Source organism: Falco peregrinus, chromosome 2, assembly GCF_023634155.1.
Source record: "Falco peregrinus isolate bFalPer1 chromosome 2, bFalPer1.pri, whole genome shotgun sequence".
Taxonomy (NCBI): Eukaryota; Metazoa; Chordata; class Aves; order Falconiformes; family Falconidae; genus Falco; species Falco peregrinus.
Window position 1 is genome coordinate 93577961 of NC_073722.1, and position 27409 is coordinate 93605369.

At 48.8% G+C, this 27409-nt stretch overlaps 1 protein-coding gene across 1 annotated transcript in view; it reads right to left on the reverse strand.

The window, feature by feature from the left end:
- Positions 1–314: 314 nt before the first annotated feature.
- The window catches only part of RTN4R (reticulon 4 receptor), a 79140-nt gene continuing 52045 nt past the window's right edge, over positions 315–27409 (reverse strand). Inside the window, exon 2 of the mRNA XM_027780949.2 lies at positions 315–2391. Coding sequence (XP_027636750.1) covers positions 962–2391 — 1430 coding nt within the window. The 3' untranslated portion in view covers positions 315–961. The remainder of the gene's footprint in view (positions 2392–27409) is intronic.

The following is a 27409-nucleotide window of genomic DNA, read 5'->3' on the forward strand; positions in this document are numbered from 1 at the left end:
CGTTCCTCCACCTACCACCTGGAGCCCTCAGCTCCTAGGGGCTGTTCCCTGCTGTTCCCAGCATCCTGAAATATGTTGGGCAAACGTGTGGGACAGTTTGGAGGCTAACAGGAGCGTTAGCAGCGCATGTTTCATGCAAGAAAGCCCTTTGTTGGCACCAGTTACAGATTGCATAACCGTGCCGGGAATGTTTTCTTTATTCCTGCCATGTTAAATGCTCAACCTGCCTCCAGATCATGGATTACTCAGCCTCCTTTTACTTCTTCAGCTTTTTTAGCTGGTTAGCATACTTCACCCCTTGCAGATGACAATCATTTAGGAAAAAGAAATCTTTATTTTATATTTTTTTTGTATACTCGTACACAAGTAAAATAAAATGCATATCTATATATACTGCAATCTTGTGAAGGAAAAGGTAGCATTCTTTAACAAATGCTGCCCGTAAACATGGTGTGATGGAATGAATACGGAAAAACTGCAATATTCATAAACATAGGATTAAAACAGCATCAAATTCATTACCTCTGCAAATGGGAACCTGCAATATTGTTCAGTGTGATGTCAAGTTACAAACAGATTTTAGACATTCTTTTCGGAGCATTTCTTACACTTTTTTTTTTTTTTTTTTTTTTGCCTGTAAATAAACCATATTTCTTTACCATCTGCTGTAGCAAAAGCTGCTTTGTGGGCCAATGCAGTTCCGAAGACCAAAGTTATAATTCACAGGTTTCAGGACAAATAAATTATGTACATCTTGGTGTTTGTCTTTTTTGTTTCTGTGGGGGTTTTTTTTTGTTTGTTTTTGTTTTTGTTTTTGTTTTTTAATAAAGGCATCCAGTTAACTTTTGTGTAACAAAGCTTTCTCAGGGTGGATGGTAGTTTTGCTTTTGTTTGCAACATTTATGGAGGTCAGCAAAAGTCTAGTATTAAAGTGTCATCAACCCAGGAAAAAGAGTTAATTTTAGCAGAATAACAGTAAGCTCCACACCAAGGGGGGGATCAAAAGGCTTAGGCTGAGCTGTAACGTGGAGCTGTTTCCTTGCTGGGTGAGGCGGCACTGGGCCTTTGATTTGTTCTTTTTAGAGCAGCCCTGCCTCTTTTTGGTTGGGACTGTGGAAGGTTCAATAGGCTCTAGAAATTCTGGTTTCAACTTGGTCAATGGAGGGTCTACAATGCTGGGAAAGGTCCCAAAGGGGGAATCGTTTATCTGCTTGTTGCTGCCATTTTTGGAAGGGTCCGTCTCAACGTACTTGGTTTTGGACATGTTCTCCTTATCCTTGAGAGGGTTGTTGGAGGATGGCCGGCTGCTGTGGGAAGAAGGACCTGCCTTGCTTTTAGCTTCATAAATAAAAGACTTGTCAGTTTCTGGGTGGCAGCACTTCGGGGAGCCGTCGTGGGAGCCAAGAGGGGGGACCCCAGTTGGCAGTTTACCAGATCTGGTCTTAGTGCTAAAAACGCTTGTTCGTATCTGGTTGAAGGAGTCAACGCATCCTTCCAAGTCGGAGCTCTGCAGCCTTTTTAGGTCTCTCCCTGCCAAGCGAGGGGGAAGGTGGCACTCTAGCTCTGAAGATGATCCTTTAAACTGCTTAAACCAATTCCAGAGGGACCGAGCCTGGCAGTCACAGATCCACTGGTTGCCATTCAAGCGCAGGTACTGAAGGGACACCAGGGGAGCCATGGTTTCTCCCGTGAGCACCGTCAGGTTGTTGTTAAACAGATACAAGGTCATCACTTTCCCAAGGTCGTGAAAAGACCGGCGGTGAACCAGGCTGACCCTGTTCTGGTGCAGAAGCAGCCGGTCAAGGTTGATTAGCCCACGAAAGACGTTCTCTGACAAGCTCTTGATTTTGTTCCCATGCAAAAACAGGTAGGTGAGGTTGGCGAGATCTATGAAGGTGTCATCCAGCAGGTTCTGAAGATTATTATCCTGAAGGTAGAGATATTGCAAGGAGAACAACCCTCGAAAAAGCCCTGTGGAGAGCTCCAGGAGCCCACAGCGATCCAGGTGTAAGGTGTGGAGGTGAACAAGACCCCGGAAAGTCACCGGGTTGATAGATTTCAGGTTCGTGTTGTCACTGAGATCTAACTCCTCCAGTTTGTTGAGCCCATAGAAGGCTCCAGGCTCAATGAGGCTGATGTTGTTGGAGTGAATCCAAAGAATAGTCATGTTGCGGCAGGACGTGAAGCTGGTGGACCTCACAAGGGTTATCTTGTTGTTGTGCAAGAAGATGCGCTGGCTCTGGATGGGTATCTCAGTGGGGATTGCTGTCAGTCCTTGCTGCTGACAACTTATTGTAATCTTCGGTTCACTGTAGCATACACACGCCCCGGGGCAAGACTCCACTTCTGACTGGATGTTCAAGCAAAGCACCAAAATCAGCAGTTTGCTTCCTAAAGGATAACAAAAATAGTATGCAAATTAGCCAGGGTCATGGGAGAGTGCTTTTCTTTGCAACTAATAGATGAGCCTGAAAATCACCCTTCTAAGTGTGTTGCCACTAACCACAAACAACATATGCCAGGGAAACCAAACAATTAAACTGCAGAATTAAAAATGCTCTACCCCTCAACACAATAGCTAAAATCAATATACGCTTATAGTGACAAAGTCTGAGCACCTCCTCAGCCTTTCACACTTGGGAGGTCTCTGACTTTGGTGGTGAAAGAGAAGGATCATCATGTATTTGCATCGTGGGTCCTGGATGCACGTCTAACGTAAGTCCTGCTCCAAAGAGCTTACCTCTGAGCAAAGGGGCTGGCTTCTGGGGGGGCATTTGTCTCTGCCACAGGCACGTTTAGCACAGTTCAGCCTGTGGGAAAACATCTGCCCAGCTGTGGCTGATGCCTACAGCCACCAGGTTGTACCAGGCAACTCTGCATCCCATTCCAGCAGTGCCACCGGCTCCTTGCTTTTCAGGATCATTGAACAAGCAGGTCTCTCCAGATTGCGCTCAGAATGTAAGATGGAAATGTGACTTTTGTGACTTTCCATGAACAATTGTGGACTGTTCTGGTCTTCCTGTAAGAAATAACTAAGAGATTCCCAGAATAACTTAGAGGTCAGACTGGCCTATAGAGGTCTTGGGGCCAAGAGCATCCTTTCCTTCTCTCGGTCAAAGTCTTATGCCACATATTCTTGCTTCCCTTCCTCTCGCCCCATTTTTTCCTTTGAATCTGTGCAGCCACCAAGGAAGAGGAGAAAACAGCACATTTTTCCAAAGAGGGCAGTGCTGTTGTTGGAGGAGATAATGTACAATGCTTGATTCAGGGATTCCTCAGAGTTTGCAAGGCAGAAGTAGATTTCCCGTGTCCCAAGCATGCAGGCAGCCCGCCGGGGTTGAAGAGCCCCTGCGAGGAATATTTTTTTCATAGTGATGATCACCTGCTTCCCCAGGAGCTGGGCTGCACAGGACTTACAAGGAAGCATTCACCAAATTCACCAGCCCTGGCTGGGATGCTGGGAAAGGGCCCGGAGGCTGGGCAGAGGCTGTGGAGCCAGCATCACCTTCTTGAAAGGGGACTTGGAAGGGAGGGTCATCATGAACCTCCAGCTGAGAGACCTGCAGAGAGACCTTCTGTTGCCTACCCATGGTGGGGAAGGTGGGGAAAAGAGGAAGTTTCAGCAGTGCTTTACCATCAATTAGCAGCAAGTAATTAGATCGCTTCCTCTAAACCGCATACAGAAACTAAAATGAATGGGCAGCAACGGCAGCAGTGGGAGGCTCCGTTTGTGAAATACCACATGCAAGGGACACGTGTGTCTCCTTCCCAGCTCATCACAGTACCTCTGGCATAAAGACACGTTCCTCCCCATCGCTGGGGACCTCCAGCCCAGAGACAACAGCACCTTTCCCTCTTCGCTGTTATGGGAGGGGTTTTCTTCCTTGAAAGACTGAAAAAATTGTTCAGGCATGTTGATGCCTCGTTACACCCCACGGTAATACAGCAGAGTTCAAAAAGTCAGACGGAAGAGGACAACGACGCAGAATGGGATACACTGGGGAGACTGGGGAGAGTCCGGTTGCATCCAGCCACACGTGCACGGCGCAGCACGCTGGCTCCCACGGGGCTGAATCCTGGAGACGGTGGCTGCATCTCACAGAAAAGCCTGCAAGGCGATGGCGCTGCTAATGAAATCACATCATCTTTGCATCGAAGTAGCAACTTCAAACCCCAGTGATAAAGGATTAAATCACACGGAAATTTCACCCAACTGTTTACTGAAGCAGTTACAGAGGTATCGGAGAAGCCAAGGCAGGAAAGTAATTTTTCTGCATTAACAGGCTGGGATCCCAGGACTGAGTTTTAGTCTAGTCAAAAGAATTCACCGTGTGCAGCTAATAAATCTGTGGTGGTCCAACAGCCCCATATAGGTGGGAGGCTCCTATACATCATAGTCCACATGGGAGAAAAAATAACAGCTCAGCATGCAGGGATAATTTGAGCCTGATATTATTAGCTGCTGAGCATCCCTGGAAGGCAGTGTGTTGAGTGCAGTATTATGACACATTCTGGCCGGCTTGTCATGTTTTGACATATCACGTCCCCTTGTATGGAGCAAAGTAACACGAGACAACTGAAACTCCCCGCTGGAGACATGTCACACCAAGAGAAGCCTCCTGGGAAATTAAAACCACCCTGGCAACTCTCTGACCAACACAATTCCTCTCCAGCTGATAATGAAAACCCATAGCCAGAGATATAGGACTTTCTGGAGCCTCCTTCTTCAGTTTTCCTGATTCAGATGATGGGGGCCGGGGTAGCACTGGAGCAATGGGATTCACCTCGCTATGCAACACCACCCACTCCAGCAGAACAGCGCTCGGGCTGCAGACAGGGCCACCAGCTGCATGGCTCTTCCCAGCTGCTCCTCCCTGCTTTGGCAATACCGCAGGGGCTACAGCCTACCCAGGGAAAAGCTAACCACAGCCCAGATGCATCCCACAGGCCTTATAAATGTGACACACTCACAGCGGAGTGAAGGCAGAGAACCGTTCCTATGTGAGAGGAATCACAATGACAACGCTCCTGTTCCAGCTCCAGCCAGGGGAGGCAAGTGCATAATAAATATACATATACATGGGAGGAGAAAGAGAAAACACGAAGCAGCTGGCAGAGAATGAGCCATGCGTATGAGTATCACCCTGCCCCATGCCAGCCCCTCCTGACAGCCAGGCTCCTGCACCCTCTGGAGCACTTTGCTTGTGCCCTAAGCGTGCAACACCAGCGTTTTCCTACGGACAGGGCTGCCAGGGCTGGGCAGCAAGGTCCTGGTGCAGCTTCTGAGTGTGTGCGGAGCTGGAGGCACGCGATGGCTTCTCCCCAGCACACAGGAGCAGAAGGGAGGGGCAAATCCTGCTCCACTCTGAACCACGGCTTTTCTTCTCCCACTGCCAATGCCTATGAGGCTGCTGGGAGCTGTGAGTCAGTGGCACTGATAGCCGGCTGCCAGTGGAGCAGCATAGGGAAATTAATTACAGGCAGGGCTAGCCTGTGTGCTTTAATTAGGGACCTGGTGTTCATAAGCTGCTCGAATTAGCTCCTTCCACTGGAGACAGTTACTGTCAATCATCCCCCCAAGCTTTTTTCCAGTTAGTTTCCTGCCATGCAGCTCAACCATGTCCTGACTGATCCATGACAAAGCTCAGCACCCAGCAGTCGTCAGAGGGCTCCTGGCCGGCGCAGGGCCTGAAGCAAGTGCAGGAGTGGGTGCAGTCCACAGACAGCCTTGGGAAGTCAAGGTGACCCTTTCTTCCCAAGCCAGACTGGGGTATGCTGTGGCAGAGACCACAGGGACCATGCCTTGGCCCTCTCCCCCTCCTCTAAGGAGCTTCTCCATCACTGGTCTTCAACCAGTAACTGTGCCTTGTGCTCAGTGTCCCCAGCCCACAGCAACCACCAAATGCCACGAGCCATCTAAACCTTGCTTGAGGATAGTTTCATCCATCCAATTTCAGGCAAATATTACTTTGCTTTTTCTGACCAGGTGCCAACTGACCACTTTAGGACAGGGATGAGCACAAGGCAGGGTCCTGGGACAGAGAGGTTGCTAAGACCTGGCGTCAAGCCACATTAACACAGCTGCACAGTTTTAGGATGGTTTGAAGCACAGCAGAGTTTGTTTCTGTCTGCCTGGAATATACCCCTATATCTTCAAGTTCTCTCTTACTCTAGATCAAGCCCTGCAAGATCAAGACAGGCCAGTGGTATCACTGCCCTGTGCCCCCAGGGCTGGAGCCCATCAGCTGGACCTGTTTTGGGTTCCAGTGTCATGACACAAAGCACAGACCCAAGCCCCTTTACGCTGAACTGAGCATTGCAGCATGGTGTGGAGCATCACCTCGCTGAGCTTTGTGCTCTAGCATGGAGCTGGGGCCATGGAGCAGAGGAATGAGCTGCAGCACTGATCTGGGGACTGTATCGCAGAGGTGTGTACAGGAACCAGGCACCACAACACCCATCAGCTGGGCACCCTGGCACAAAACCAGGTGCTTCATCTTCTTCTCCTCTCCACTCCCCCTTACTCATCCCCCTTTTTGACGGCCTCCTCCTTTCCATCATCCTCCCCTCCTTCACAGCCACCACATACCAGGGTTTGTCCAGCTGAGGTGAAGGCAGCACCCAGGCAAACCAGTCCATCCCCAGAGAGGCTGGGGCACATCCCAGCAGTGCCCAGATACACAGTGTTCTGTACATCACACTGCAGCTTGTTTCTCTTGGCACAAAGCAGAGGGAAGGTTGAAGACCTTCAGAGGGTGGTCAGGCAAGGATCATACCAATGCAGCTTAAAAATTGCCAGGAATAGTGTGAGTGTCGTGGGCTTCTGCTCTTCTCAGGAGGCACCAAGCATCCATGATGCTGAGGGGTCCCAGTGGGTGCTGCCCTGAGCAGAAAGGTCAAAGCCCTGGCTGAGGGCAGATAACAAGAATCCAAAGGACCTGGGCAGAAGGGCCCCAGCTACTCCACAGCCCAGCTGGCACAGGCAAAGACCATTGTTTGTTTTCCTGGAGCTCTGGGTTCAACACTGGCTGTGGGCTCCTTCCTTTTCCAGGAAAAAGCCTGCCCTTAGGCCAGAAGTACAAGAGATATTCACTGGTGTCACAGGGAGGAGTGAGGTCAGAAGGTCCACCGTGCATCTGTTCCCAGAATACGTGCCAAGCCCAGATCCCCATGGAGAACTACAGTGTCCTCTCGACCTGCCAGATAAATCCATCGGGAGCTGTCAGTGCGCTCCCACTATCACTACTGACTGACTGATGCCGAGTCCTCCACCACCTGCCGGCCTCTTCTACCCGCAGGACTCAGCTTTAGCGCCCATCCCTGAGAAAAAGGGTCTTGGCGTGACATCCATTCCTTCATCTCTTAAGACACAAAGCTATTCCTACCCCTTCCGGAACATGATTAAAACTTCACTGGATAGTTCCAGTCAAAAGCAAAAGATGAAAGAAAAACCAGTACCTGGAGCCTTCAGTCCCTCCAAGACTTTGGCTTTGAGTTTAGCATTTGTACCTCCAGAGCTTTCTTAAAAGCCAGAAACCTCCTTCAGTCAAACTGCTGCACTTCCCCTTTGCCATCTCAGAAGTGTTATGACTCACGGAACTGGGAAGCAATTAAAGTGGGTCCATTATCTGTCTTTCCGCTAGTCCCCTGTGCGATCACATTGTCAAACATGGCAATTAGAAAGAAAAGGCTCCGGGGGCCTCTAATAGATGCTTTGCAAACTTTTTAAGAGGCCAAAGCAAAATGCAATTTTCTGCAGTTTACAGAGCCCTGGCCTTTCTCTGCCGTGCTGCACTTGTCTCTATTGATTTGAAGATATTATAATGCGGCTTTCCTACAGTGGAGGGTCAATAATCATTTGAATTCTCTCCTGGTTGGACATAAAGGGAGTACTTTACAATACAAAGCCTTTTGCTGATGCACACAGCATTTTACCTTTGTTTATAGTATGACAACACTATAGCTGCTTAATTCCCTGTTCTGAACGGGTATTGTTTGAAATTCAGCACATGGCTTTGAACGCTACTCTGCAAAGCAGCTTCAGTGTCTCCTTCTTTGTCCTGTGGCCAAAGGTGGGTCTGTGTGTGTGAAAGCGTGTGTGCCAAAAGGAAGAGGGCAGCACTTTTATGCATTTCAAGTGGAAGGCGAATTGAGAAGTGAATGAGGAAGGAGAATTGGTTTGGACTAGCCTCACCCCAGGCTGGAGTTTCCCTCCCTTCTGCTGCCTCTTCCCTCCCTCCACTGCAGAGAGGAAGGCTGGAGTGCCTTCAGGGGGAGAAGGAGTGATGCTCTGCCACCACACAAGCACCTGGGAGAAGCAACTGGTCTGGGAAACCGAGGACTGGGAGCGGGTACGAACAGAGCAGGTCTCAGCACACAGGTGCCCACTGCCACGCAAGCAGCCAGCCGCAGCAGAAAAGCTGGGGGCTGCTGCAGGTCCCGTGGTGTATCTGCAGCTCCATGAGAGTGTTGGGGTGTCAGGCACCCCTCTCCAGAACAGTCAGTGAGGTGACTGGGGTGAGCCAGTTGACCATGGCTCCGTGTCTGCTCTGGGGCGCCGTATTGCTCTCCAGGCTCGGCTGGCTGGGTCAGCTCCATCTCCATGGGTCATTGCTGGAGCTCAGAGTCCCGGCTCAAAGCAAAACACCTATGCCTTGTTCCGGTGCTGAATCCCAGCTGCCTAAAAATAGGCAGCTAATTCCCTTTTTAGATACCCTTGAGGGTCTGAGACACCAACATGAGTGCTGACGGATTTGACACAGCTCCTCTAGACCTGCTCTCCTCCAGCAGCTGGAGCTGGGTGTGACACAAAACGGCAGCAGGCCATGTTTAGGCACCTGAATCCCACCCCTAACTTCTACAGGTACAGTCTCTGATCCCACATGCTCTGGGACTGCATCCAGATCCATTAACCTTTGGGACTGTGGTGCTCTTCATCCCCTTTGGCAGTACAGCCTCAGTCCTGCTCTTTGGTCTATCCAGCCTCTCCCCTGAACAAGACAGGATTTCAGCAGAAAAAATATGGTATGTGGTCAGAAATGAAAGGTCATTTCCGTAATGTATCCAGGCAGGGGATGGAGGCAATAGATGTGCCATTTCCTAACTTCTAGGTGTTCATCTTTTCCACCTAAATCATACTCCCTCCCTTAATGTGATTTTTGCACTTAATATTGCAGGGATACTTTTAAGGGAAGAAGGTAAAAGCGAGTTATAGCATGTGCAATTCTTAGAATCCATCCTCCCAAATCTCCAGAGGGGTTTGAATGCTGATTTTTCAGCACCACTTATGGCTGAGCTACACGACTCATTATGTGAGTGGATTGCACCACAAACCTTAACCAGGGCATCTCCATCCCTTCACAGGCACGTGCCAAAGCAGTTCCCGGCCGGTGGTGCTCCCCATCCCTGTGTTTTGGCAGCAGCATCGGTTTAGCCTAACAACATTTGGGCAGGGTTATACTTTTGGTGGTTTGCCAGCATTTCCCTCAGCAACATCAGGGAGAGAAAGGGAAAGGTGATAGTTAACAGTTTATATTTCAGCCAATTTGAATATGAATTTGATGAGGAGGGCAAAAAAAAAAAAAAAAAGAAAGAAAAAAGCCTCTTCTCTAGCCAGAGGGTTTTCCTCCTGCTGAATTTCAAAGGCTTGCTGCAAGCCACAGAGGTGTGAAAGAGTCTCAAAGAAAAGGTCAAGAGAAACCTTCACAGGGGAAAATATCACAGGATTTAAATACAGGAGTCATTAGGTCCCTACATAACAATAACACTAATATCAATTATTATAGCCTAGTAATGCCCTGCAAGGCCAGGAAATGAGAAAGAGAAAAGCCCTCGTTATAACAGAAGAATGCGAGAAGAGCTGCATGGAGTCAGACAAGGGCCCATTTGGGCTGGTCTCACACAGCGGTCGGGAGCAGATGGGGATGGAAAAGCAACACTAAATGAGGGGAGAATTGCCCTGGCATCTTCTCCAAGCCCCAGGCAAACAGTGGCCCAGGGCCTGCCTGTGGCAGAATTTCCCTGTCTCCTTAACAGACTACAAAATCTTCTTTCCACTCTCTTAGGTTTTCTCCAAGCCCTAGGTCACGGTATGAATTCTGCTCCAGACATTTCTGCCATGTACTTCTCTGCATCTTTTCCAGGACCTCGTCACTGCAGGGGTGGGAGGATGACACTTGGGATGCAACTGCAGCACGGACTTGCGCAGAGGTTTAGACACTCTGCTCTTCCCCTTATAGCTCCTGCGCTCTGCCATCATTCAGCATCAAGCTGAGCTTTTCAGGGAGCCCTCCACAAAGTCCCAAGGATCACTTTGCTGAGCAGCAATAGCTCATTTAGAGCCCATCATTGTGTTTGTTTAGGTAAGGGTCTGGGCTGTTTGCCAGTGTACATTACTTTGTATTTATAAGTGCTGAATTGCATCTGCCATCTAGTCTGTGGTTACGAATTTTACCATGAAAACCCCTTGCTGCAACAAATCATCTGCCCAAATATCCACTTTCCTTCAAGCAGAAATATTAGCAGCGTTCACAGTTGCGCCCCAGTCTTAAAATGTGAGCTGGCTGCATGCAGTGGCATCTTCCTGATCCAGCAGCCAAGCTGCAGCAGCACTTCACAGAAATAAGGACTCGGTAATCCCTACCTACCAACACAGCCTAAAGATGCTCCTTAAAATGGTTTACACAAAAAAGAGGAATAAACTTTGCTTGCATCTTTGATATGAGGTTATTCTCTTAGGTATTAAAAAGCTGACCTAGTTATCACTGTTCGCTATGGATAGGCATGAGGAAATCCTATGGATATCCTAGGCCATGCTTCAGTGAGGGCTCTTGCCAGCTCTGTGCTCTGCCACCTCACCTGGTGGGACTAAGTCTCTGCCGATTCTATTGGCAGAGACAGAATTTTCAGCTGCTCTTGTGTAAGGCGCAATAAATCTGCATATTTTTGATCCATCTTGTTTCCTGCTACCTAGCGCATATCTGGAAGTGAAAAGTTTATGACCTTAAAGTCAAAGCATGGAGAATTCCTTAAGAAAAGGCCTCTGACATGGGTTTATACCATTCGGTCCCAGGCCTGACACCGTTCAACTTGGGTCCTTTCCATGCGGACAGTGTGGGTGCCAGATGCTGCTGGCCCATCCAAACTCTCCCAGTATTCCTTTTTTCCTCCTCAGAGGCAGGCTGCCTTCCCTTCGGTGTGCAGAACTGTGCCCCCTTTCAGGATGTGAGCAGGTATGGTTCCTTAACACTGGAATGACCATGGCCATGTCCAGCTCTCCTATAGACATAATGCAAAGTCTTGGCATTGCCTTGCTCCTGGCCCTCTCTAGTGTCCCTTCCACCAGTATGACACCGCAAAGGTCGCTGCACAACAGCTTCCCCGGGCCAATCTCAGCATCAGCCTCTGTACTTGGTAGATCACACGGGATCCGTAGGGATCCGGCTCTGAGCAGGTGAGGTTGACATGATACCGTGCCAGTTAGCAAACGCAAGAGCGATGGCTGGAGGAGAACCAAACTCCGGTGCCGATACTCAGTGCAGGGGACAGTCTGTGGCAAAGGCAGAAGTCCAAGGCAAACATCTAATGAGGAAGTCAGACGAGAGGCAGAAAATGCCCAGTGCCCAAAGGGAAGGTGAAAGCACATGGCCTGGAACAAGCATTTGGAGCAACCCTGTGGCAGCCCTGGGAGGAAAAAGGGAGAGGATGGGGAGGAAGGCTGTAGGCTTGCGGCAGGAGAGCCAGCAAAACAAGGGTAGACAGACATCCTACAGGTCCAAGTTGAACTATCCCAATCCACCTGTCAGGAACTCATCTTGGACGACTGTTCTGAACAATTGTTACGATCCTAATCCACTACACAGGGCTGCAGGGGCACGCTCACTGCCAAGCTGAGCTCGGCCAAACCGAGCACAGTGAGACGAAGGGGAAGCAGGCTCCTTCCTCACAACCTGGGAAAAATGTCACATCTGCATCTTTTCCAAGTCCCGGCCACCAACAGCCATGGTATTATCATAGCTATCCCTGCCGCTCTGCCTTTTGCCAAGTGTCATATGACCAAAATCCACACCCAGCCCAGTAAATCCGAACAGATCCCAGGCTGCCTAAGAAAGCAGACCAAAAGAAGGTGTGAGCGGTCACCAGCACAGCAGATGAGGGCATCACAAAGTGGTCATGATCCTCATTTCCAGCTTATCCAGATGGGATGCATCCAGCACATTGCATGAACAGGATCATCTATGATACTGCCACCGTTCAATCCTCATACTGTGAAGAATGAAGTGAGAAAATATGCATTGTGAATCACAACTAGCTCCTACAGAACTTGGTATTATCTGTGCCATATTTGTAAAAAAATCAGGGACAAACAGGTGTCCAAAGGAAGTAAACTTGGGTTCCTGAGATGACTTAGATCTCCTGTGGAGCCCAAAGCATCTCAGGAATGCTTCAAAACATTATTACTAAGGCGCAGAGTTTCCTGCGTATCCAAACCTGGCACTGGTGAAAGCACTGTGTGTGCGGGTGACTCACAGAAAGGAGAGGTAAAGCTCCAGATGGCATTTACACCTGCTCTCCCCCAGCCATCTGCGACTGCACCCCACCTGGCAGCTGCAAATCCCACCCCCACATCTTCAGCGCTGGATGTGCCCCATTGCACGAGGCAGCCTTTTTCTTGGTTTTTTTTTTTTTTTTTTCTCTAAAATGACACTTATCTCAGCTTTTGCTTACAGACCCGGCATCTGCAGATAATGTGGAGAAATGCAGTCTAGGAAAGAGCTTGGAAGGAAAAGTTGCTCCAAAAATTTCCCATGACCTCAGTTTAGGTGTCTGCATGGATGCAGACAACCCCTGCAGCTGAAGAAACAGCCTGGGAGCTAATGCCCCAGGCAACACAAGTAGGATGGGGAGAGGGAGAATATTTTAATTTCAGGCACAGCCACTTTTTCAAAGAACAGCTAGAAATGAAAACATGAGAGCAGACACGGGTGACTGAAAATCGTATTTTCTCCACCCTGCTCACAACCTGATGCTCTTTTTCTGAGCCTGGATGTCCAGAGCTCTGAACGCCACCGCATGAGCTGTCCCCTTGATCGGTGGAGTAGCAGAGCCGTGCAATGAAATGTCAGGTCTCTGCCACGATGCTGCCTTACAGCAAGCTCTGTGGTCCAGGCACCGGGCATTTCTCGGCGCTGCCCTGGACACTTGGCCCCTCCACCCACATGGTAGGACAGGACCCCATGGGATCCCACCAGGAATCTGCACCACATCCCCATGCCAAACATGGTGGGACAGGAGCCTGGTGTAGCCGTGCTCCCCCCTCCGCCTCCATTCCCCTGTCTCTCCTGGCATCCCTCCCAGCTCCCCGGCACACAACCCCGCTATGTGAGCCCTTTCATTCCCAGATAAAAGCTGGGACTGGTTTTTAATAAGTGTGCAAATTCAACCGCCGCTGTCTTTATCGGGTGTCGGCTTTGTCTCCTTTGCCGTTTCAGCATTAGACATGCTTGCCTGCCCTTCTGCAGCTCTCTCATCCACTCTCGCCAGATAAGAAACACGACACCACAACTCTATAAACATATTTCTGAGCTGTGCAGACTCCGTGAAGCCAAGCTAAACAAGAATACAATAGGACGCTAATGATACACCTTCCCATTTGCGTGGAACTGGGGAAGCGCAGCGGGGAAAGGATCCCAGCCTGCAGCCAAGGCTGGAGCCTCACTGGTGGCAGCAGCCCCCAGAGCCTGGCTGAGCTCCCCACATCCCTCACAACAGATACCCACCCCATGTTTTCAAACCCTGCGGGATCCCACCGGGAATCTGCACCACATCCCCATGCCAAAAGCCTTCAGTTCAAGTTCCAGCCATTGGGTCTCATTACAGCACCTTCCCACTCTTTAATCAAGGTGGATAAAAACTCCTCATTCAGACTTCGGCTTCCCCTCTTTATCCAGAGATCATGTTCATCCGTTTCACCACTACAGGGCATTAAATGTTCATAATCACCTGTTATCCAATATGGCCCTTAAATCAATTTTAGAGTCGCTGCCCTCGAGCAGGCAGTCTCCCAGCCTGACAGAGTGGCCTACATTCTGCTCTCCGAGATGGATGACCGAGCATTTAGCTGTATTAAAATTCATGTTGTTTCGCTGTTGCCAGTCTACCAAGCAATTGCAATTGCTCTGCATTAGAGACCTGCCTTCATCATTATTTATCATGGCAAAATTTGAATCAGCTGCAAACTTTACGGGCAACTAATTTATATATATTTTCCAGATCATTCATGAAAATAGTGAAATACACCGGGGTGAAAGCTGAATCTTGCAAAGCTACCATGCAAGCATCTTGTTCGGCAATGATCCTCCAACAACCATCGCATTCTGAGAGCTTTTAGCTGCTTGTTTTCTTAATCCATTTAATAACTGTCCATTGATTCAATAGAGAGTATATTTTTGACCAAGTAAATCAAGTGCCTGACATAAACCTGAATACATTATAAAAAAAACGGATACATGAGCAGAGACTGGGTTGGGTTTTTTTCCCCACATCTAATACACCAGGACATCAGTCCATGCCTGGGGCTTGTTGGCATCATGGCAATATGATTAATAAATAACAGTGACAGCAGTATCTTTAGAAACTATATCAGAAACAATTAAGAACTGGGACTGGGTTTAAGAAATGGAAAATCTACCAGTTGAAATTAATGGTATCTCTATGCCTTTGATCTTCAGCGATGTTAACATATCCTTTGTCCCACAGCACTGAGACCAAACTGATCAGCCTCTCCTCACCTCCTGAGCTCTCCTACTTGCTGCTTTAAACCAGCGGTGGGCACTGGCCTTCCCTGCCTCTGGGGCTCCCCAGGTTTTCGGATATTTATAAGGAATTAGACCAGGAACCTTGTCAGCTAATTTTGACAGCGCACCCACGTGCACTCCTTAGGAAGAGGCTTGCACATCCCTCCAAGCTGGGTTACTGTTACTCTCCAGAAACCGCTTCTGACGGATGGTGTCTCACCTCAGCTGGGCATCCAGCTAAGATGCTACTTCACAGCCTCCACAGGCAGGTTGCTTAAGCACCCAGGATCATTTCAGACAAAAGAAAAAGGTTGCATTAGCACTGACTCAGTGAGACTTGTTTTTTCTCCAGGATCGGGTGTTCGTGTCATTCTACCACCACCCTGTCAAACCAATAACCTTTCCTTACTCTTCCACAGCAGGCAAGGTAGGCATTGCTGTCCCACTGCTGCCTTGTTTGAGAAAGGGATGTTGTAGCAACACATTTTGCTTCAGCCCCTGAAGCACATTACTTAAAAGAAGCAAACCATGAAGCTTTTTGAAGGCAATCTTCATCCTATAGCCAGGACCTGCAGATCTCCATGGGGACACAGACTTCACACGCTGCAGTTCAGTCACTCCATGCAGAGCATTTTTAATGCAGCAGGTCTAATTTCCCCTAATACTAAGTGGCTATTAATATTTCACAACACTAAGTGTACTTTTTTCCCATTTAATTTGCCATCTTTATTTGTTTTAGTTTACCTCCTTCAGCACTGGGAGGGAGACCAAGGACCAACTACTGATTTGAGGGGAAAAATGAATCATATCACCAAAGGAATTAACTGAAGTGAAAAAAAAAAAGAAAGAAACCGATCAAAATTACATCAGAATCACAAAAAAAATGCACCTGGGAAGCTCAATCCTGCAGGATACCCCTGAGGTGAAGAGCAATAACATCAGGCATCAAAACAGCACGTGATAGGAAATACATGTATGAGCAGAATATCCCATCTCTTACAGCCTGGAAAAAACTCATTCCAGCATATTCACTGTTACTTTCTTTGGGATTTCTCACACTTGATGCAAGCCAAGGAAAGAGAATAGTAAAACTTGTGGATTTGAAGACAGGATAAAGTAAGTCCTCCTTTTCCCCTGCTCTCTGTTCCCTGCCAAAGTGGAAGCAAACTCTCCTTTCTCCAGGGAAACAGCTCGTGCAGCTTCTGACAGGAGCCGGAACAAGGAAAGCAAACCCTGCCAGTTCCAGTGGGGACCATCCAGACAACATATTTCAAAAAAGTGTGCTTTGTACCAGCCCAGCCATGCAAGCCTTTTCAGCACTCTCCCAAAATCAAAACGCCACAAAAACTGGCCAGCAAACCATCTCAGCCCAGCAAACCCCATCCAGCCTCGGGTGGGGAATCAGCCCAGGGATCTCACACAGGGAAACTATGAATACTTCAGAGCAGAGCTAGGAATTTCAGATTGTCCTTTTCTTCTGGTGCCTCTGTCCATCCTCCCTCCCCTAGGGAATGTTTTAAGAGATGTAGCACTAAGTAAACTCGCATAATCTCGCTTTGATTATGGAGTACGAAAGGTTCCTGCATTACTACTTAGACCCTCATGAAAACCTGCTTCCACCCAGGATTTAAATACTGCCATTTCTGCTTCACCACCCTTGGCCTCTGCCTTGCTATCTTCCTTCTAAGATGTCATCTGGGGTGACATCTCCTTCACTCCCACCTTGTGCCAAGAAAACAGCCCAAACCAGCTTCCCTTGTGGCACAGCTTAGTCAAACCAGCACCATGCAGTAGCGTCACGTAACAAGCAGCAACAGCCTGACACAGCAAGCAACTGGGGAAGGCACACAGGGCAAATGAGGTTGACAGCAAAGGAAATCATGGGCAAATTCTGCACAGACTGATGAAATGTCTCCTCAAGGAAGGCTGGCTTCCCCATGCTCCGAGGACCAAGCCTGTGCTGTTTCCACAGGAGGCCAAACTCATCTTGACTTTGCACCGATTGTATCCCAGTCTTTGCTGATGTGTTTACCCAGTGTCTCCTGCCTGCATCCCTCTCCTGGTCATCACCACAGAGCAGCCTTTCTTCTTCACCCTGCCACAAACCTAAGTCTTCCTCTGCCCTGAGCAAAGCCTTGTGCTTCCCTTCGCTCACCATTCTGTACTACTGTGGGGTCCAGCTGCTGGGGAGCTGCGTGTCCTGCCCTGAGCCATCCATGCTCCCCATGTCACTGGCTGTACGCGCCGCTGGGGTCAGCCAGTGCCTTCACATAGGTCTTACACTGATAAAATTCCTTCTGGATCTTTATTCTTCCCGGGTGAGAGCATCCTTTGCTGAAGCCACCATGTGTCCCTCATCCTTCAGATAACGCTTTCTGAATCCCTAAATCCCCTTCATTACCAAGATATTCCAGCTCTTTTCCCAGCAGTCTAGAGGTCACCTTACGTTTTTTCCATTCCCAAATGTCTGGTTTGACATTTGCTAATGTTGAAATCCAGCTGCTATTTCTTTCTCCTCTCCTCTGACGTGTTTAAATCCTGCTGAAGGTGACGCATGCCTCTTAGCCCTCGTGTTAGCTGCTGGTGCCCACAGGCTATTATCAGGGAAACAGCTAATCCTAGATTTGGAAGGTCCCTCTGGGGTTTCCTGTGACGGGTTGGAGGTAGAGGTGCGTGCATGTGATGGCTGGGTTTGTTCAGAATCGCTGCCTGAATTGAAATCAAACAAGTTCAATGTCCTCCTGTTCATCTTCCCTGGGACTCTGGCCAGTTCCCACAGCGCAGCATCCCCTCAGCTGCAGCTGGCCGGCAAGCAGCACAGGTTGTGGAACAGCAACAGTGGCCGGTTGCTGGTGCAAGGGTAGCTGTGGTAGTAGCACCCCAGCCCCACCCACCCCCACCCCCCGCCAAGAGCTGTCAGCACCTAAAACTGACAGCAGTTCTCAAACTCATCTCAGCTGCCTGTGAAGCCAATGGCGCATGAATTTTCCTGCCACCTACCAGCCTGAGGGGGACGTTTCCATCGCCAGGTGCTGATGGACCTCAGTACGGAGGGGTCTGCTTGGCCAACTGAGTCTGGAGAGCCTTGCAGGGGTGCACACTGTCACCCATAAGGCCAGCGTGATGACAAGACCTGGTTGCCACATCCCCCAGAATGCCTGACTTGAGGCAGAGACCCGCACCTTCATCCCCAGCTGGCTGGGCAAAGCGGGCAGATGGACCACACACTACAGCACCAACCAACTCCCTCCTGACGTGTTAAATGGGACTGGAGGAACGACTACTGTCTGAAAGATCCCAATTGAACTTCAACATTTTTAAATTCATACGGGACTGCAGGAACGACTACTACTGCCTGAAAGATCCCAATTGAACTTTAATGTTAACTGGTTGATATATCGAGAGGAGGACACGTGCTGTGATGGGCCACTGGGACCACTGTTAGACCCAGGCTCATTAGACACTCTCCTTAATGATCTAGATGAGAATGGGAGAAAATAGCAGGTTAATTAAATTTGCCCCTACTGAGCTGGAGAAGCTTTCAGCATTAGTGGGGATAGATAAATGACAGGGAGGGTTGTGGGGAAAAAAAATGGCAGATTGATACAGGCTAGAAAAATGCAGCGACTTCTGGGGAAAATGATCAGCCTTCCAACTAATCAGTGTGAAGGGGAAAGACTGTAGATAAAAGAGCTGTATCTGAGGAGCTGCCAGAGAGCTGCGAGATGATGGCTGATAATGAGTGAAGGGAAGGTGGTTTACTTGGTAGTGAATTTTTGCTCCGTGCTTGCATCGCCAAATGTTAGTTCTTGCCTGGGGCTCCTAGACACTATCAGAAAGAATACAATTGTTATTATTGATCGCTGTTGCAACAGCTTTTACGTTCTGATGTTCTTGCTTAACCAAAACACCTAGAAACTTACGGAAGTGGTGAGAGAAAGAGCATGATCCACAGGTGAACTTGGGGGACCAGCTGTGCGCACAGGTTGAGATGTCTTAATTGTGTGTCCTAAGGGCTGCAGAATCCTGGAAACAATGCAGGAGTAGGCAGCGTAACACAACAAATTAACCGAGCTGAAGGAGGAGCAATCACCCTACCAGGCACTAATAGCAAATCTTATCAACAAGGAGATATGGAAAGAGGAGCACACGTTGCCCATCCTCTCTATTTCAATTTTGAACCTCAGAAATGAGCTGTGCAGTGGGGCAGCCCCTTGCAGTCAGGTTGGTACCCACATGAAGAGAGAGCTGCAGAGAGCCACTGAACCAAACACATGCCAGGTCAACCCTAGGCAGGTTGTTGGCAAATAGATGGAAAAAAAAAAAAAAAAACAACCAGAAAGTTTTGGACAAAATAGTCCCAGCTCAATTTCTGCATTAGACTGGAACAGAGCATCTGGATATAAAATCATCACTCAGACCAGCACAGCATCACAGGTCATTGGGCCTCCCTTTTGTCATCCTTACGCAAGGGAAGCGAAGGACATTTGGTACTCCACAAAAAGAAAATTTTCAGGAGAATACGTTTGGAGAAAAAGGGACATCAAAATACCACCTTTTAGAGGTATAAATACTCCCAGACCATGACAGATGGCAATAAAAGTTCCCCCCCACACTCCAGCTTCGCTCCACACATGAGTCAGAACTTCAGTGAAATCTGCCGACATAAACCAGCTGCAGTCCAAGCGGTCTGTGAAATAACAGCAATGAAAGTCAGGTCCCGTGGCACGCCAGAAATTTCTCTCCAGAGGGGAAGTGAATGTGAGACAAAACTCTTTGAGAGAGAGGGAGACTAAGTGTACTTAAAACCATTTCTTAAAGAGAGTCACTTCAAAAAAGAGGGAGAAGATATTCAAGGCAAATGTGGAAGTCTGACTACTTAAAACAGCTACTGAAGAACAGAGACGGCAAGCTCTGAAAAAAAATGTTCAAGCTTGATAGCAGCATTAATGCACAAAATCAAAGCAACTTCTCTAATGCTGGCAAAATAATTTCTGCATGTCAGGAGGAGCAGACCCACAGCTTCCAGAACAACAGGAGCCCTCACACCTGGAGGGGAGTTCACCCATTCCTGATAATCACAACAATAACAGGGAAGCCCATGCCTGGAAGACATTTACAAGAGACTGAGAAGAAAATCTAAATGAGAAAGAGAGAATTGAAAAGCACTGGCAATGAGGGACACATAAGGTTTCTGCTAAGGTGCTCGTAAGCTTTGGTGCATCTGAAACTTGTACAGCCTTGCAGAAATTAATAAATGGGTGATATAGGGTAATGATTAAAAAAACCCACAAACATATATACACAGAAATTGCTGTCAGCTACAGACCACTCATTTGAATACAGATTGTGTAAACACTGATCAGATCGCATCCAGACAGGAGCAATTCAGCAGAGGAGACAAATGAAGTACAACAGACAGGAAATCAGTATTTTCAACGTATGAGCTAGTTACAAACTACCTAATCCGAGAGAACAAATGCTTGGGATAATAGGGATAGACCAAAAGGCTTCCATTTAGTTCTGTGTTGGTGGACATGGAAGATACTGAGAATGTGCGGTACTTTAAAACACATACTGAATTGGCTTTGATGGAGCAGGAGATCCCACCCAGCTTTCCACACCAAGGACTTATCCTTTAAAGGGGCACATCGTCACCTCTGGCTCTTCTGCGTTTGCTTCACCCACCCTTTTTGTCAGCTGGACCTCAGTGTACATTTACCATCCATCACTCTGTCTCTGGGGACTACCTGAAATAACATGCAAAGCCAAGGAAAGGTATCATAGCTTTGACTAAGATCATTAAGAACATTTCAAATCATATTTGCATGCAATTTGAACTAATGGATGCACTGATGTGACATCGAGAGGGACCAACCTTTAAGAAAAATGATCTGAGCTGAACTTCAGACAAAGTCACTGACCCGTTATCCCCAAAAGAGAGAACAAATAGCCTGACATTTTAGAGCATGGCCTCTCCAATGACTCTGACATTAGAAAGAGAAAACAACTTCAAACTACAAGAGTTTACATCAGCTCCAGAAACACAGGCTGACTGGAAACAACCGGGTCCAGTGCCACCCCAGCCACATTCACAGCACTGGTACACCAGTCTGGACTCTGGAACAAAGTGAGCAAGGGTGGCCAAATACAACACTACCCAAGCAAAGAGAGGGTGATGGACTGCCTACGTAAGCAAGAATGAAGCAGCAAACTGAGAAATTCTTACATATAAAGAGTACTATATGTTTTCAGACACCTTTAACAATAGTAAGTTAGTGGACAGAGCATGAGAGACACCCTAGGAAAATGGAAAGACTATTTAAAAGGGTGGAAAGCAAATCCCTTGCGTATAAACTGTGATCTTTTAACAATCAAGAACATCCCTCTTAAGACGATCAGCTGAAGGTCTCATTGCAGTGTTACAAGATGATGCTTTTCACACAGGCTGAGCTCCCGTAGCAAAGTGGTGGCCCTGTACATCTGCCCAGAGAGAAGAGCCATTCCTCAGCAAATACTCAGGGCCGGTGCAAGACACACATATTCTGGGAACAGAGCTGTCAGATCCCACGTGCAAGTTAAAAATCATCAGTTTCTTGCAAAAGACACCAGTGGCATCGTTTCACAATGATGATGATGATGACTTAAAAGCATCACAGCACAAGGAGAGGTTCCTTCATAAACCTGGTGCTCTATGCCACTTGAATGTGTCTACCTGCACCTCACTGGCAAATTCACAAGCTTAAAGCTATATACATCTGCAGCTTAAAGCTATATACATCTGCATCACTAAGCAGCATCTCGGTGGTTGGTGGGAGACTCCAGAGAAAAGGGGGCAACACATCTGAACACTCCAGATCATAATCACGTCCAAGTGGATTCAAGAGGAACTAACAAGCACACTGAAGGGCTGGATCAGTAACCTTAGCAGGAAGGACTGAAAAATGAAATGTGTTGAGCATGGGTCTGCCATAGCAAGTACAACAAAAGCTGGCAGAGGATAAGGCAGGAGATGAACCTGAGACTGGGACAGAGAGCAGAAGGGAGAAGGTCTATTTCAGTCCCCACTCAGAGAAGCGCTTTTGTATTTAACATGACATATCTGGGAATTAAAAGGCAGGAATGTTCCACTGAGGATGGATGAGGAAAAAGGGCTCCCTCCCCTGCTATGTGCTCAGGCAATAAGCCCATGCTGTCCTCTGCTTGCCCCTCGCACTGCTGCCTGCATCTGGGCTCAGAAGCAGAAGCTGCCGAGCACCACTCCTCCCCTACAAACAACCGTACCTCACTTGAGGGTGGCCATTGGAAACCGGGAAGCCAGGCAGCATGGACAGGAGGGCTTTCTGACTCAAGTCTTGGCTCCTGCATCTCTCTTTCACCCTGATGGCAGAAGCACAGGCAGGTTTCACCCTCCAGCTACCATGAATTATTTGGAGTTCATTCCTTGCTGGCCTGATTTTCAGAGCCCCAGCTGCAGGTGGGTGCCAGTGGGACTGACAGAGGTGATGAAGCTCATTCATGCCCACACTTGCAGTCAGAGCTGTAGGGGAGACATCCCGCACAAGAACGCCTTGAACACCCAGTAGCTGCCTGGGCGCTGCAGCCCTGCACGTCACTGTGCCGTGGGAACATACCCATTGTCACCCAAGATGGAAACTATGAGATTCACTAACTTCAGGACTTTTTGTCTTCACTGAATACCTAAGCTCTAAGACTGCAGCACGTGGATGCCACATCCCTGAAGAGCAGGGATAGCTGCTCTGCCCTATTATACAGCAGGGGCGTGTGGCTCAGCACCCTGCAGGCAGGGGAGCTGGTGGTGCTACAGTGACCGTGGCCAGAGAAGTATCTTCAAGGTTAGGCACCAATAGGGCAGGCTCTGTGTTGAGAAATAATTAATAAAAGCTTGAGTGAAAAGGTGTCAGGCACCCGAGAGGGGGAGGTCATCGAGGGTTTGCCACCCGTTTCTGCTAAGACATGTTTTTCCAGAGAGCCACCACACAACTGTGTACCACAACTGCTACTGCAGCCTCTCCCCCATGCTGAACCCCAGCCCCTGCTCCACATTCCGCACCCAAAAATGCTCCAGCTTCCCTCAGAAACCAAAGCAGCTCTCACCTGCAGGTAAAATATTTTGGGGGAGGGATAACATTTTGCCATGAGTCCCTTGACACTAACATTACAGGCAAAACAAGAAGGAATTCTGAAATGCTTTTAAAGCAGGAAAATTCAAAGGAGGAAGTCAAAACACTACCTGTGGTTTCCTTGACAGAATATGACCCACACAATGACTTCCCCTAGTGAGATTACAGAGCTGTCACTCACTGCCACTGCACAACACAGAAATTAGCAGATCAGGCTGATGATTAATGTCTTGTCTTCACGTTAAACGTAGGCTGCTCTGATCCCATTGCCCCCTCACTTGCACAGCTTAGGAAAGGCAAGGGGAGGGGGGCAGGGGGCAGGCGTCCCACCTGAGTCCCAGCCTGGCCATCAAAGGCAGGGAGATGTGTGGCACTCACACATTGCAGGTCTTGCCAGCTTCCAGAATTTTATCACTGATCTTAAGAACTTTAGCAAAATTTTTAAGCCCCAGCTTCTGGATTCAGGATTTCATCACAGCTTTCTTTCTAATTTTTTTTTTCTTTTCTGGCACAGAAACTGCTAACTCATCTCTCTCCCAAACCTCCGAAAGAAGGAGGTGAATGAAATGTCCTGGACTGTGTGTTCTTCGAGAATTCCCTGCCTTATTCAAAGCTGAGCTCTGTAGCTGCTGTTTGCAAACACAGCGGTTGAGGCAAGGTGCAACAACAGGCTCACAGATCACAGCACTCCCTCTGAAGAGAGTGACACCCCTTTCCTGAGCAACACGAGTGCCATCTCCCACCATCTTCTGATTTTAGTCAGCCTCCCTGTGGCTCCAAGCAGGGCAGTGTGGAATGAGCTCCACAAGGTCTCCAAACCAGCTGAAGCCTGAGCATACACCATCCTCACACTGAAAAACACCTGGCAAAAGCCAGTCTGAAAAAAGGGAGTGGAACACACAGGGACCGTACTAAAGAGGATGGTTTGAAAGGGCAGCGGGGAGGGAGGAAGATGCTGACAACCCCCTGGCGCAGACTCTGCTCAGGGATGCTCGGCAGACCTGTGGGTTTTCATTTAAAGGGCTGTGCCTTCTGGAGACCAGATGACCCATAAGCGCTCGTCCCTTTTAAGAAAGCCCTTGTGCCTTGCAATAATTCACCACTGATTGCCTACATTTCCTTAAAAGAGCTCATTTAGAGTTGATTTAAGTACTCCTGGGGAGGGCAGGCAGGCGGGAGGGGGTGCAGTGATTTACGGACCTGGTGTCAGCTGTAGAAGCAGCAGAGGCTCTCCTGCCCGCAGCAGTGATGCTGGGGAATGGCTGGAGGGTTCCTGTGGAAAATGTGAGGGCTGGAGACCCCCAAAGAGGGTCCTGGAGATGATCCATTTCAGCCACAAATCCTTTGAAATTCTCTTTCCCCCTCTTTAAGGGCCAGTTCCAGTGCAAGCATGGATTTGCTGTGTACCACAGATTCCAGAGATCAGACAGTGTTTGCAGTTGCATTTCACTGTTCTAATTCGGGGGAGGTGATCTGACCAGTCTGGGCTGCAAACTGAGACACAATTCAGCTGAGAAAGTGCAGGTGCTTAGAAAGAGAAACATCATGCTCTGGACTCCATAGAGTGTAAAGAGTGCCAAGATGCCTTGCTTAGATGTAGACATTCAGGTTTGGTCAAATAAATGTCACTGGACAACCAAATCAGATGTACATATCCATACTGGGCTGATTCACCTTTTTTTTTTTTTGAAGTGACACCTCCTGCACAGGCCTTGAGCGAGAACTTGTGTGGACCCTGAAGGGAACAAGTTTTGCCCCACTAGATGCCTCACTGCTTTACACACTCCTCCCTGCTGCCTCCTGGCTCTGCAGATAGCTGTTCGGCTACGGACAGCCTTGGAAGCAGAAGCAGGGGCTCAGTAATGTGTGTAGGCAAACCCCCGATGGCCTCCTCCGTTCCTGATCATTGCACAGCATCTCTGCTGAGCCTCACGCCTGTGACAGAGATGCCCGAGAATGTGAGGCATGTGCCCTCCAGGACTGTCCTCCCTCCATTCTCACCCACAGCCCACTGCAGAGCACAGTCATCCCCAGGAGCTGGCTGGCAGGTCCCTCCGAAGCTCTGCCTCCTGACAAGAACTAGAACATCAGGAGTAATCCCACAGAGCACAATCTCTTAACCACATATATCCTTGTTTTGTAAGTACGCTGCCTCTTTAAAACCCTGTGGCTTATGTTTCTGTATGTTCCTATCTAGAAGGACCGAAAAACAAGATGAGGAGAGAATAGGAATAGCAAGGAAGAAAAGGATCCATTTAGAAATGAGCAGAATGGGGAGCTTTCTGCTGTGCTTCCCTCCTGGCATCCAGTCCCCCTCTCCACTGCTGCCGTCCCAAACGGAGAGCAAGGCCAGCCAGGCGGGGAGGTACTCCACGCTTGCCCCAGCAAGGTGCAGAAGAGGATCGGTGCCTCTCTTCTTTTCATTGTTTCCAGCCCAGAAGCCTTGTCTCTGATCCCTCTCTGGATGAGGACTGGAGAGCTGTCATAACAGGGACTGGTTTCCATAGCAAACCCAGCATTCTCAGATGGAGAGGCGCAGCCCTACATTCACTGGAGCTGAAAAGAAAAGCATTTATTCCCTCATATGCATGAAGACAGGGAGAAGTCTAATGCCTCGTGTGGTTGATATTTCACAAGTTTCTTCAAAGCAGAAATAGCTTGCTAGCGAGTGCCTGCTGGCAGCTTTTCTCTCTCTAACTCAATACATGAGTTGAAGCCTTCGCGATTCAGAGCTGTGCTCCCTGTTGATGGGTTTGCTGGTCTCACGCAGTACCCGCGGGGCAGCAGTGGGCCACGCAGGGCACGGAGGGAGGATTGCTGCTCCTGGCCCACGTGCACGGCGGAGAAGCAGCGATGGAAAACAGCACAAGAGCAAAACTGAATCGAAGGCACTGCAACCTCAACGGCAGGTGTGGGAGGACGAGACAGAGGGGCAGGCAGCGGACACGAGATGGGAGATGACCAAGACTGCCCTATCCAATGACAGGCAGAAAACCAGAAAGCAAGGGCTAGGGACACATGGAATTAAGAGCCAGATCCTGGAAAGCATCCAGGGAGAGGTTGTGCATTGCCAAGGCCAAAAAAGATGAAAGCCCATGGATTAAGAAGGGTAGGGCACCCTCATCATCAAAGCTATTCTCAGTTCCACCATGCCCAATGGCTGTCATGCTCCCTGCTCCCAAGGAAGCTGACACTGGACCGTCAATGCTCTGCCCTCCTTCAGCAACCAAGAAAAGCAGCACAGGGGCCACACTCCCCCTCCAACATCTCTGCTTCTCATGCAAAGCCGTTTGCACAGGGACATGCCCATGTTTTGGGCTTTGGCTGCACGGCTGCATGGAAAACAGTGGAAAGTGTCTTCCACATGCCATGTACAAGCCCATGCGATACACAAGCACTAAAACAGCATACATCTTTTCTTACAGCTCATCAGCATTGCGGATCCATTGATTTGTGGTTCTGCTGTGTGAATCCAAATTGGGTGAGTTATTTCATCTTTTTCCACAGCCATCATGACTATAAACCACTTAAAGTATTAAACCCATGCTCCCAGAAACCAGAGGTTTCAACCAAGGGGTGATGTTACAGAAGGCCGGGAGGGAAAACTTGTTTAGCTGACAAAGGGGAGTGAGAGAGATACATTGCCAAGGCTGTAAAGGGTTACAGAAAGCAAAAGAAATTATTTCTCTCCTCCTCTGTGACTGGGGGGTCCACAGCTCCCTTCACACTGGCGGTGCGCAAGTCAGTCACTGTGGTGTCATCTGCAAGGCTTTGGGGACTGGGAAGAGCTGGAGGCATCTTTGTCCGCACAGGGGCCAAACCCATGATCCCAGGGGCCCATAGGAATCAATCCTGTTCTGGACTGGTCCTTGGCACGCAGGACTGAAGAGCACCTCAGGAGCAGAGGGATCACCCATCCAGCCCTGACCCAGAGCAGTGAGGGTGTCTGCCGGTAGTGGCAGTCCTGTCCCCAGAGCCCTTCAGCAGGACTCCTGCAAGTGCTGCAGAGAGTGATGTGTCCCTGTCCTCCAGAATGAGTTATCACGTCTATGCAGAGCAGACAGTGCAGGCATTTATTCCTCCTCCAGCTGGAGAGATCTGCATTTGCAGTGGACATTAAATTTGTAGCAAAGAAAAAAAGAAAAACTGTTCTGCAGCCATAAACTTCCTTCCCTCAGAGAGCACAGAGCACCTGTGGGGCGGTAGAAGGGACAGGAGGGGACAAAAGGGTTTTCCTCTGAGAGGTCTCACCTTTCTCATAGCAACACTAAGGGGAGGACAAGCATTTAGCTCTTCCCATGCCTGACATCCTTGTGCAGCAAATGCACCCAAGCATTTGTAAATACGCTGGCAAGCATCACCTCAACACCCCCTGCCCCCCTCGCATTGCTTTTTCCTGGCTCTGAAATGAACATCTTCAGTCACAGACTGGGGCTGAGCGTTTTGCAGGTAGAAGGGAAACTTTGCAAG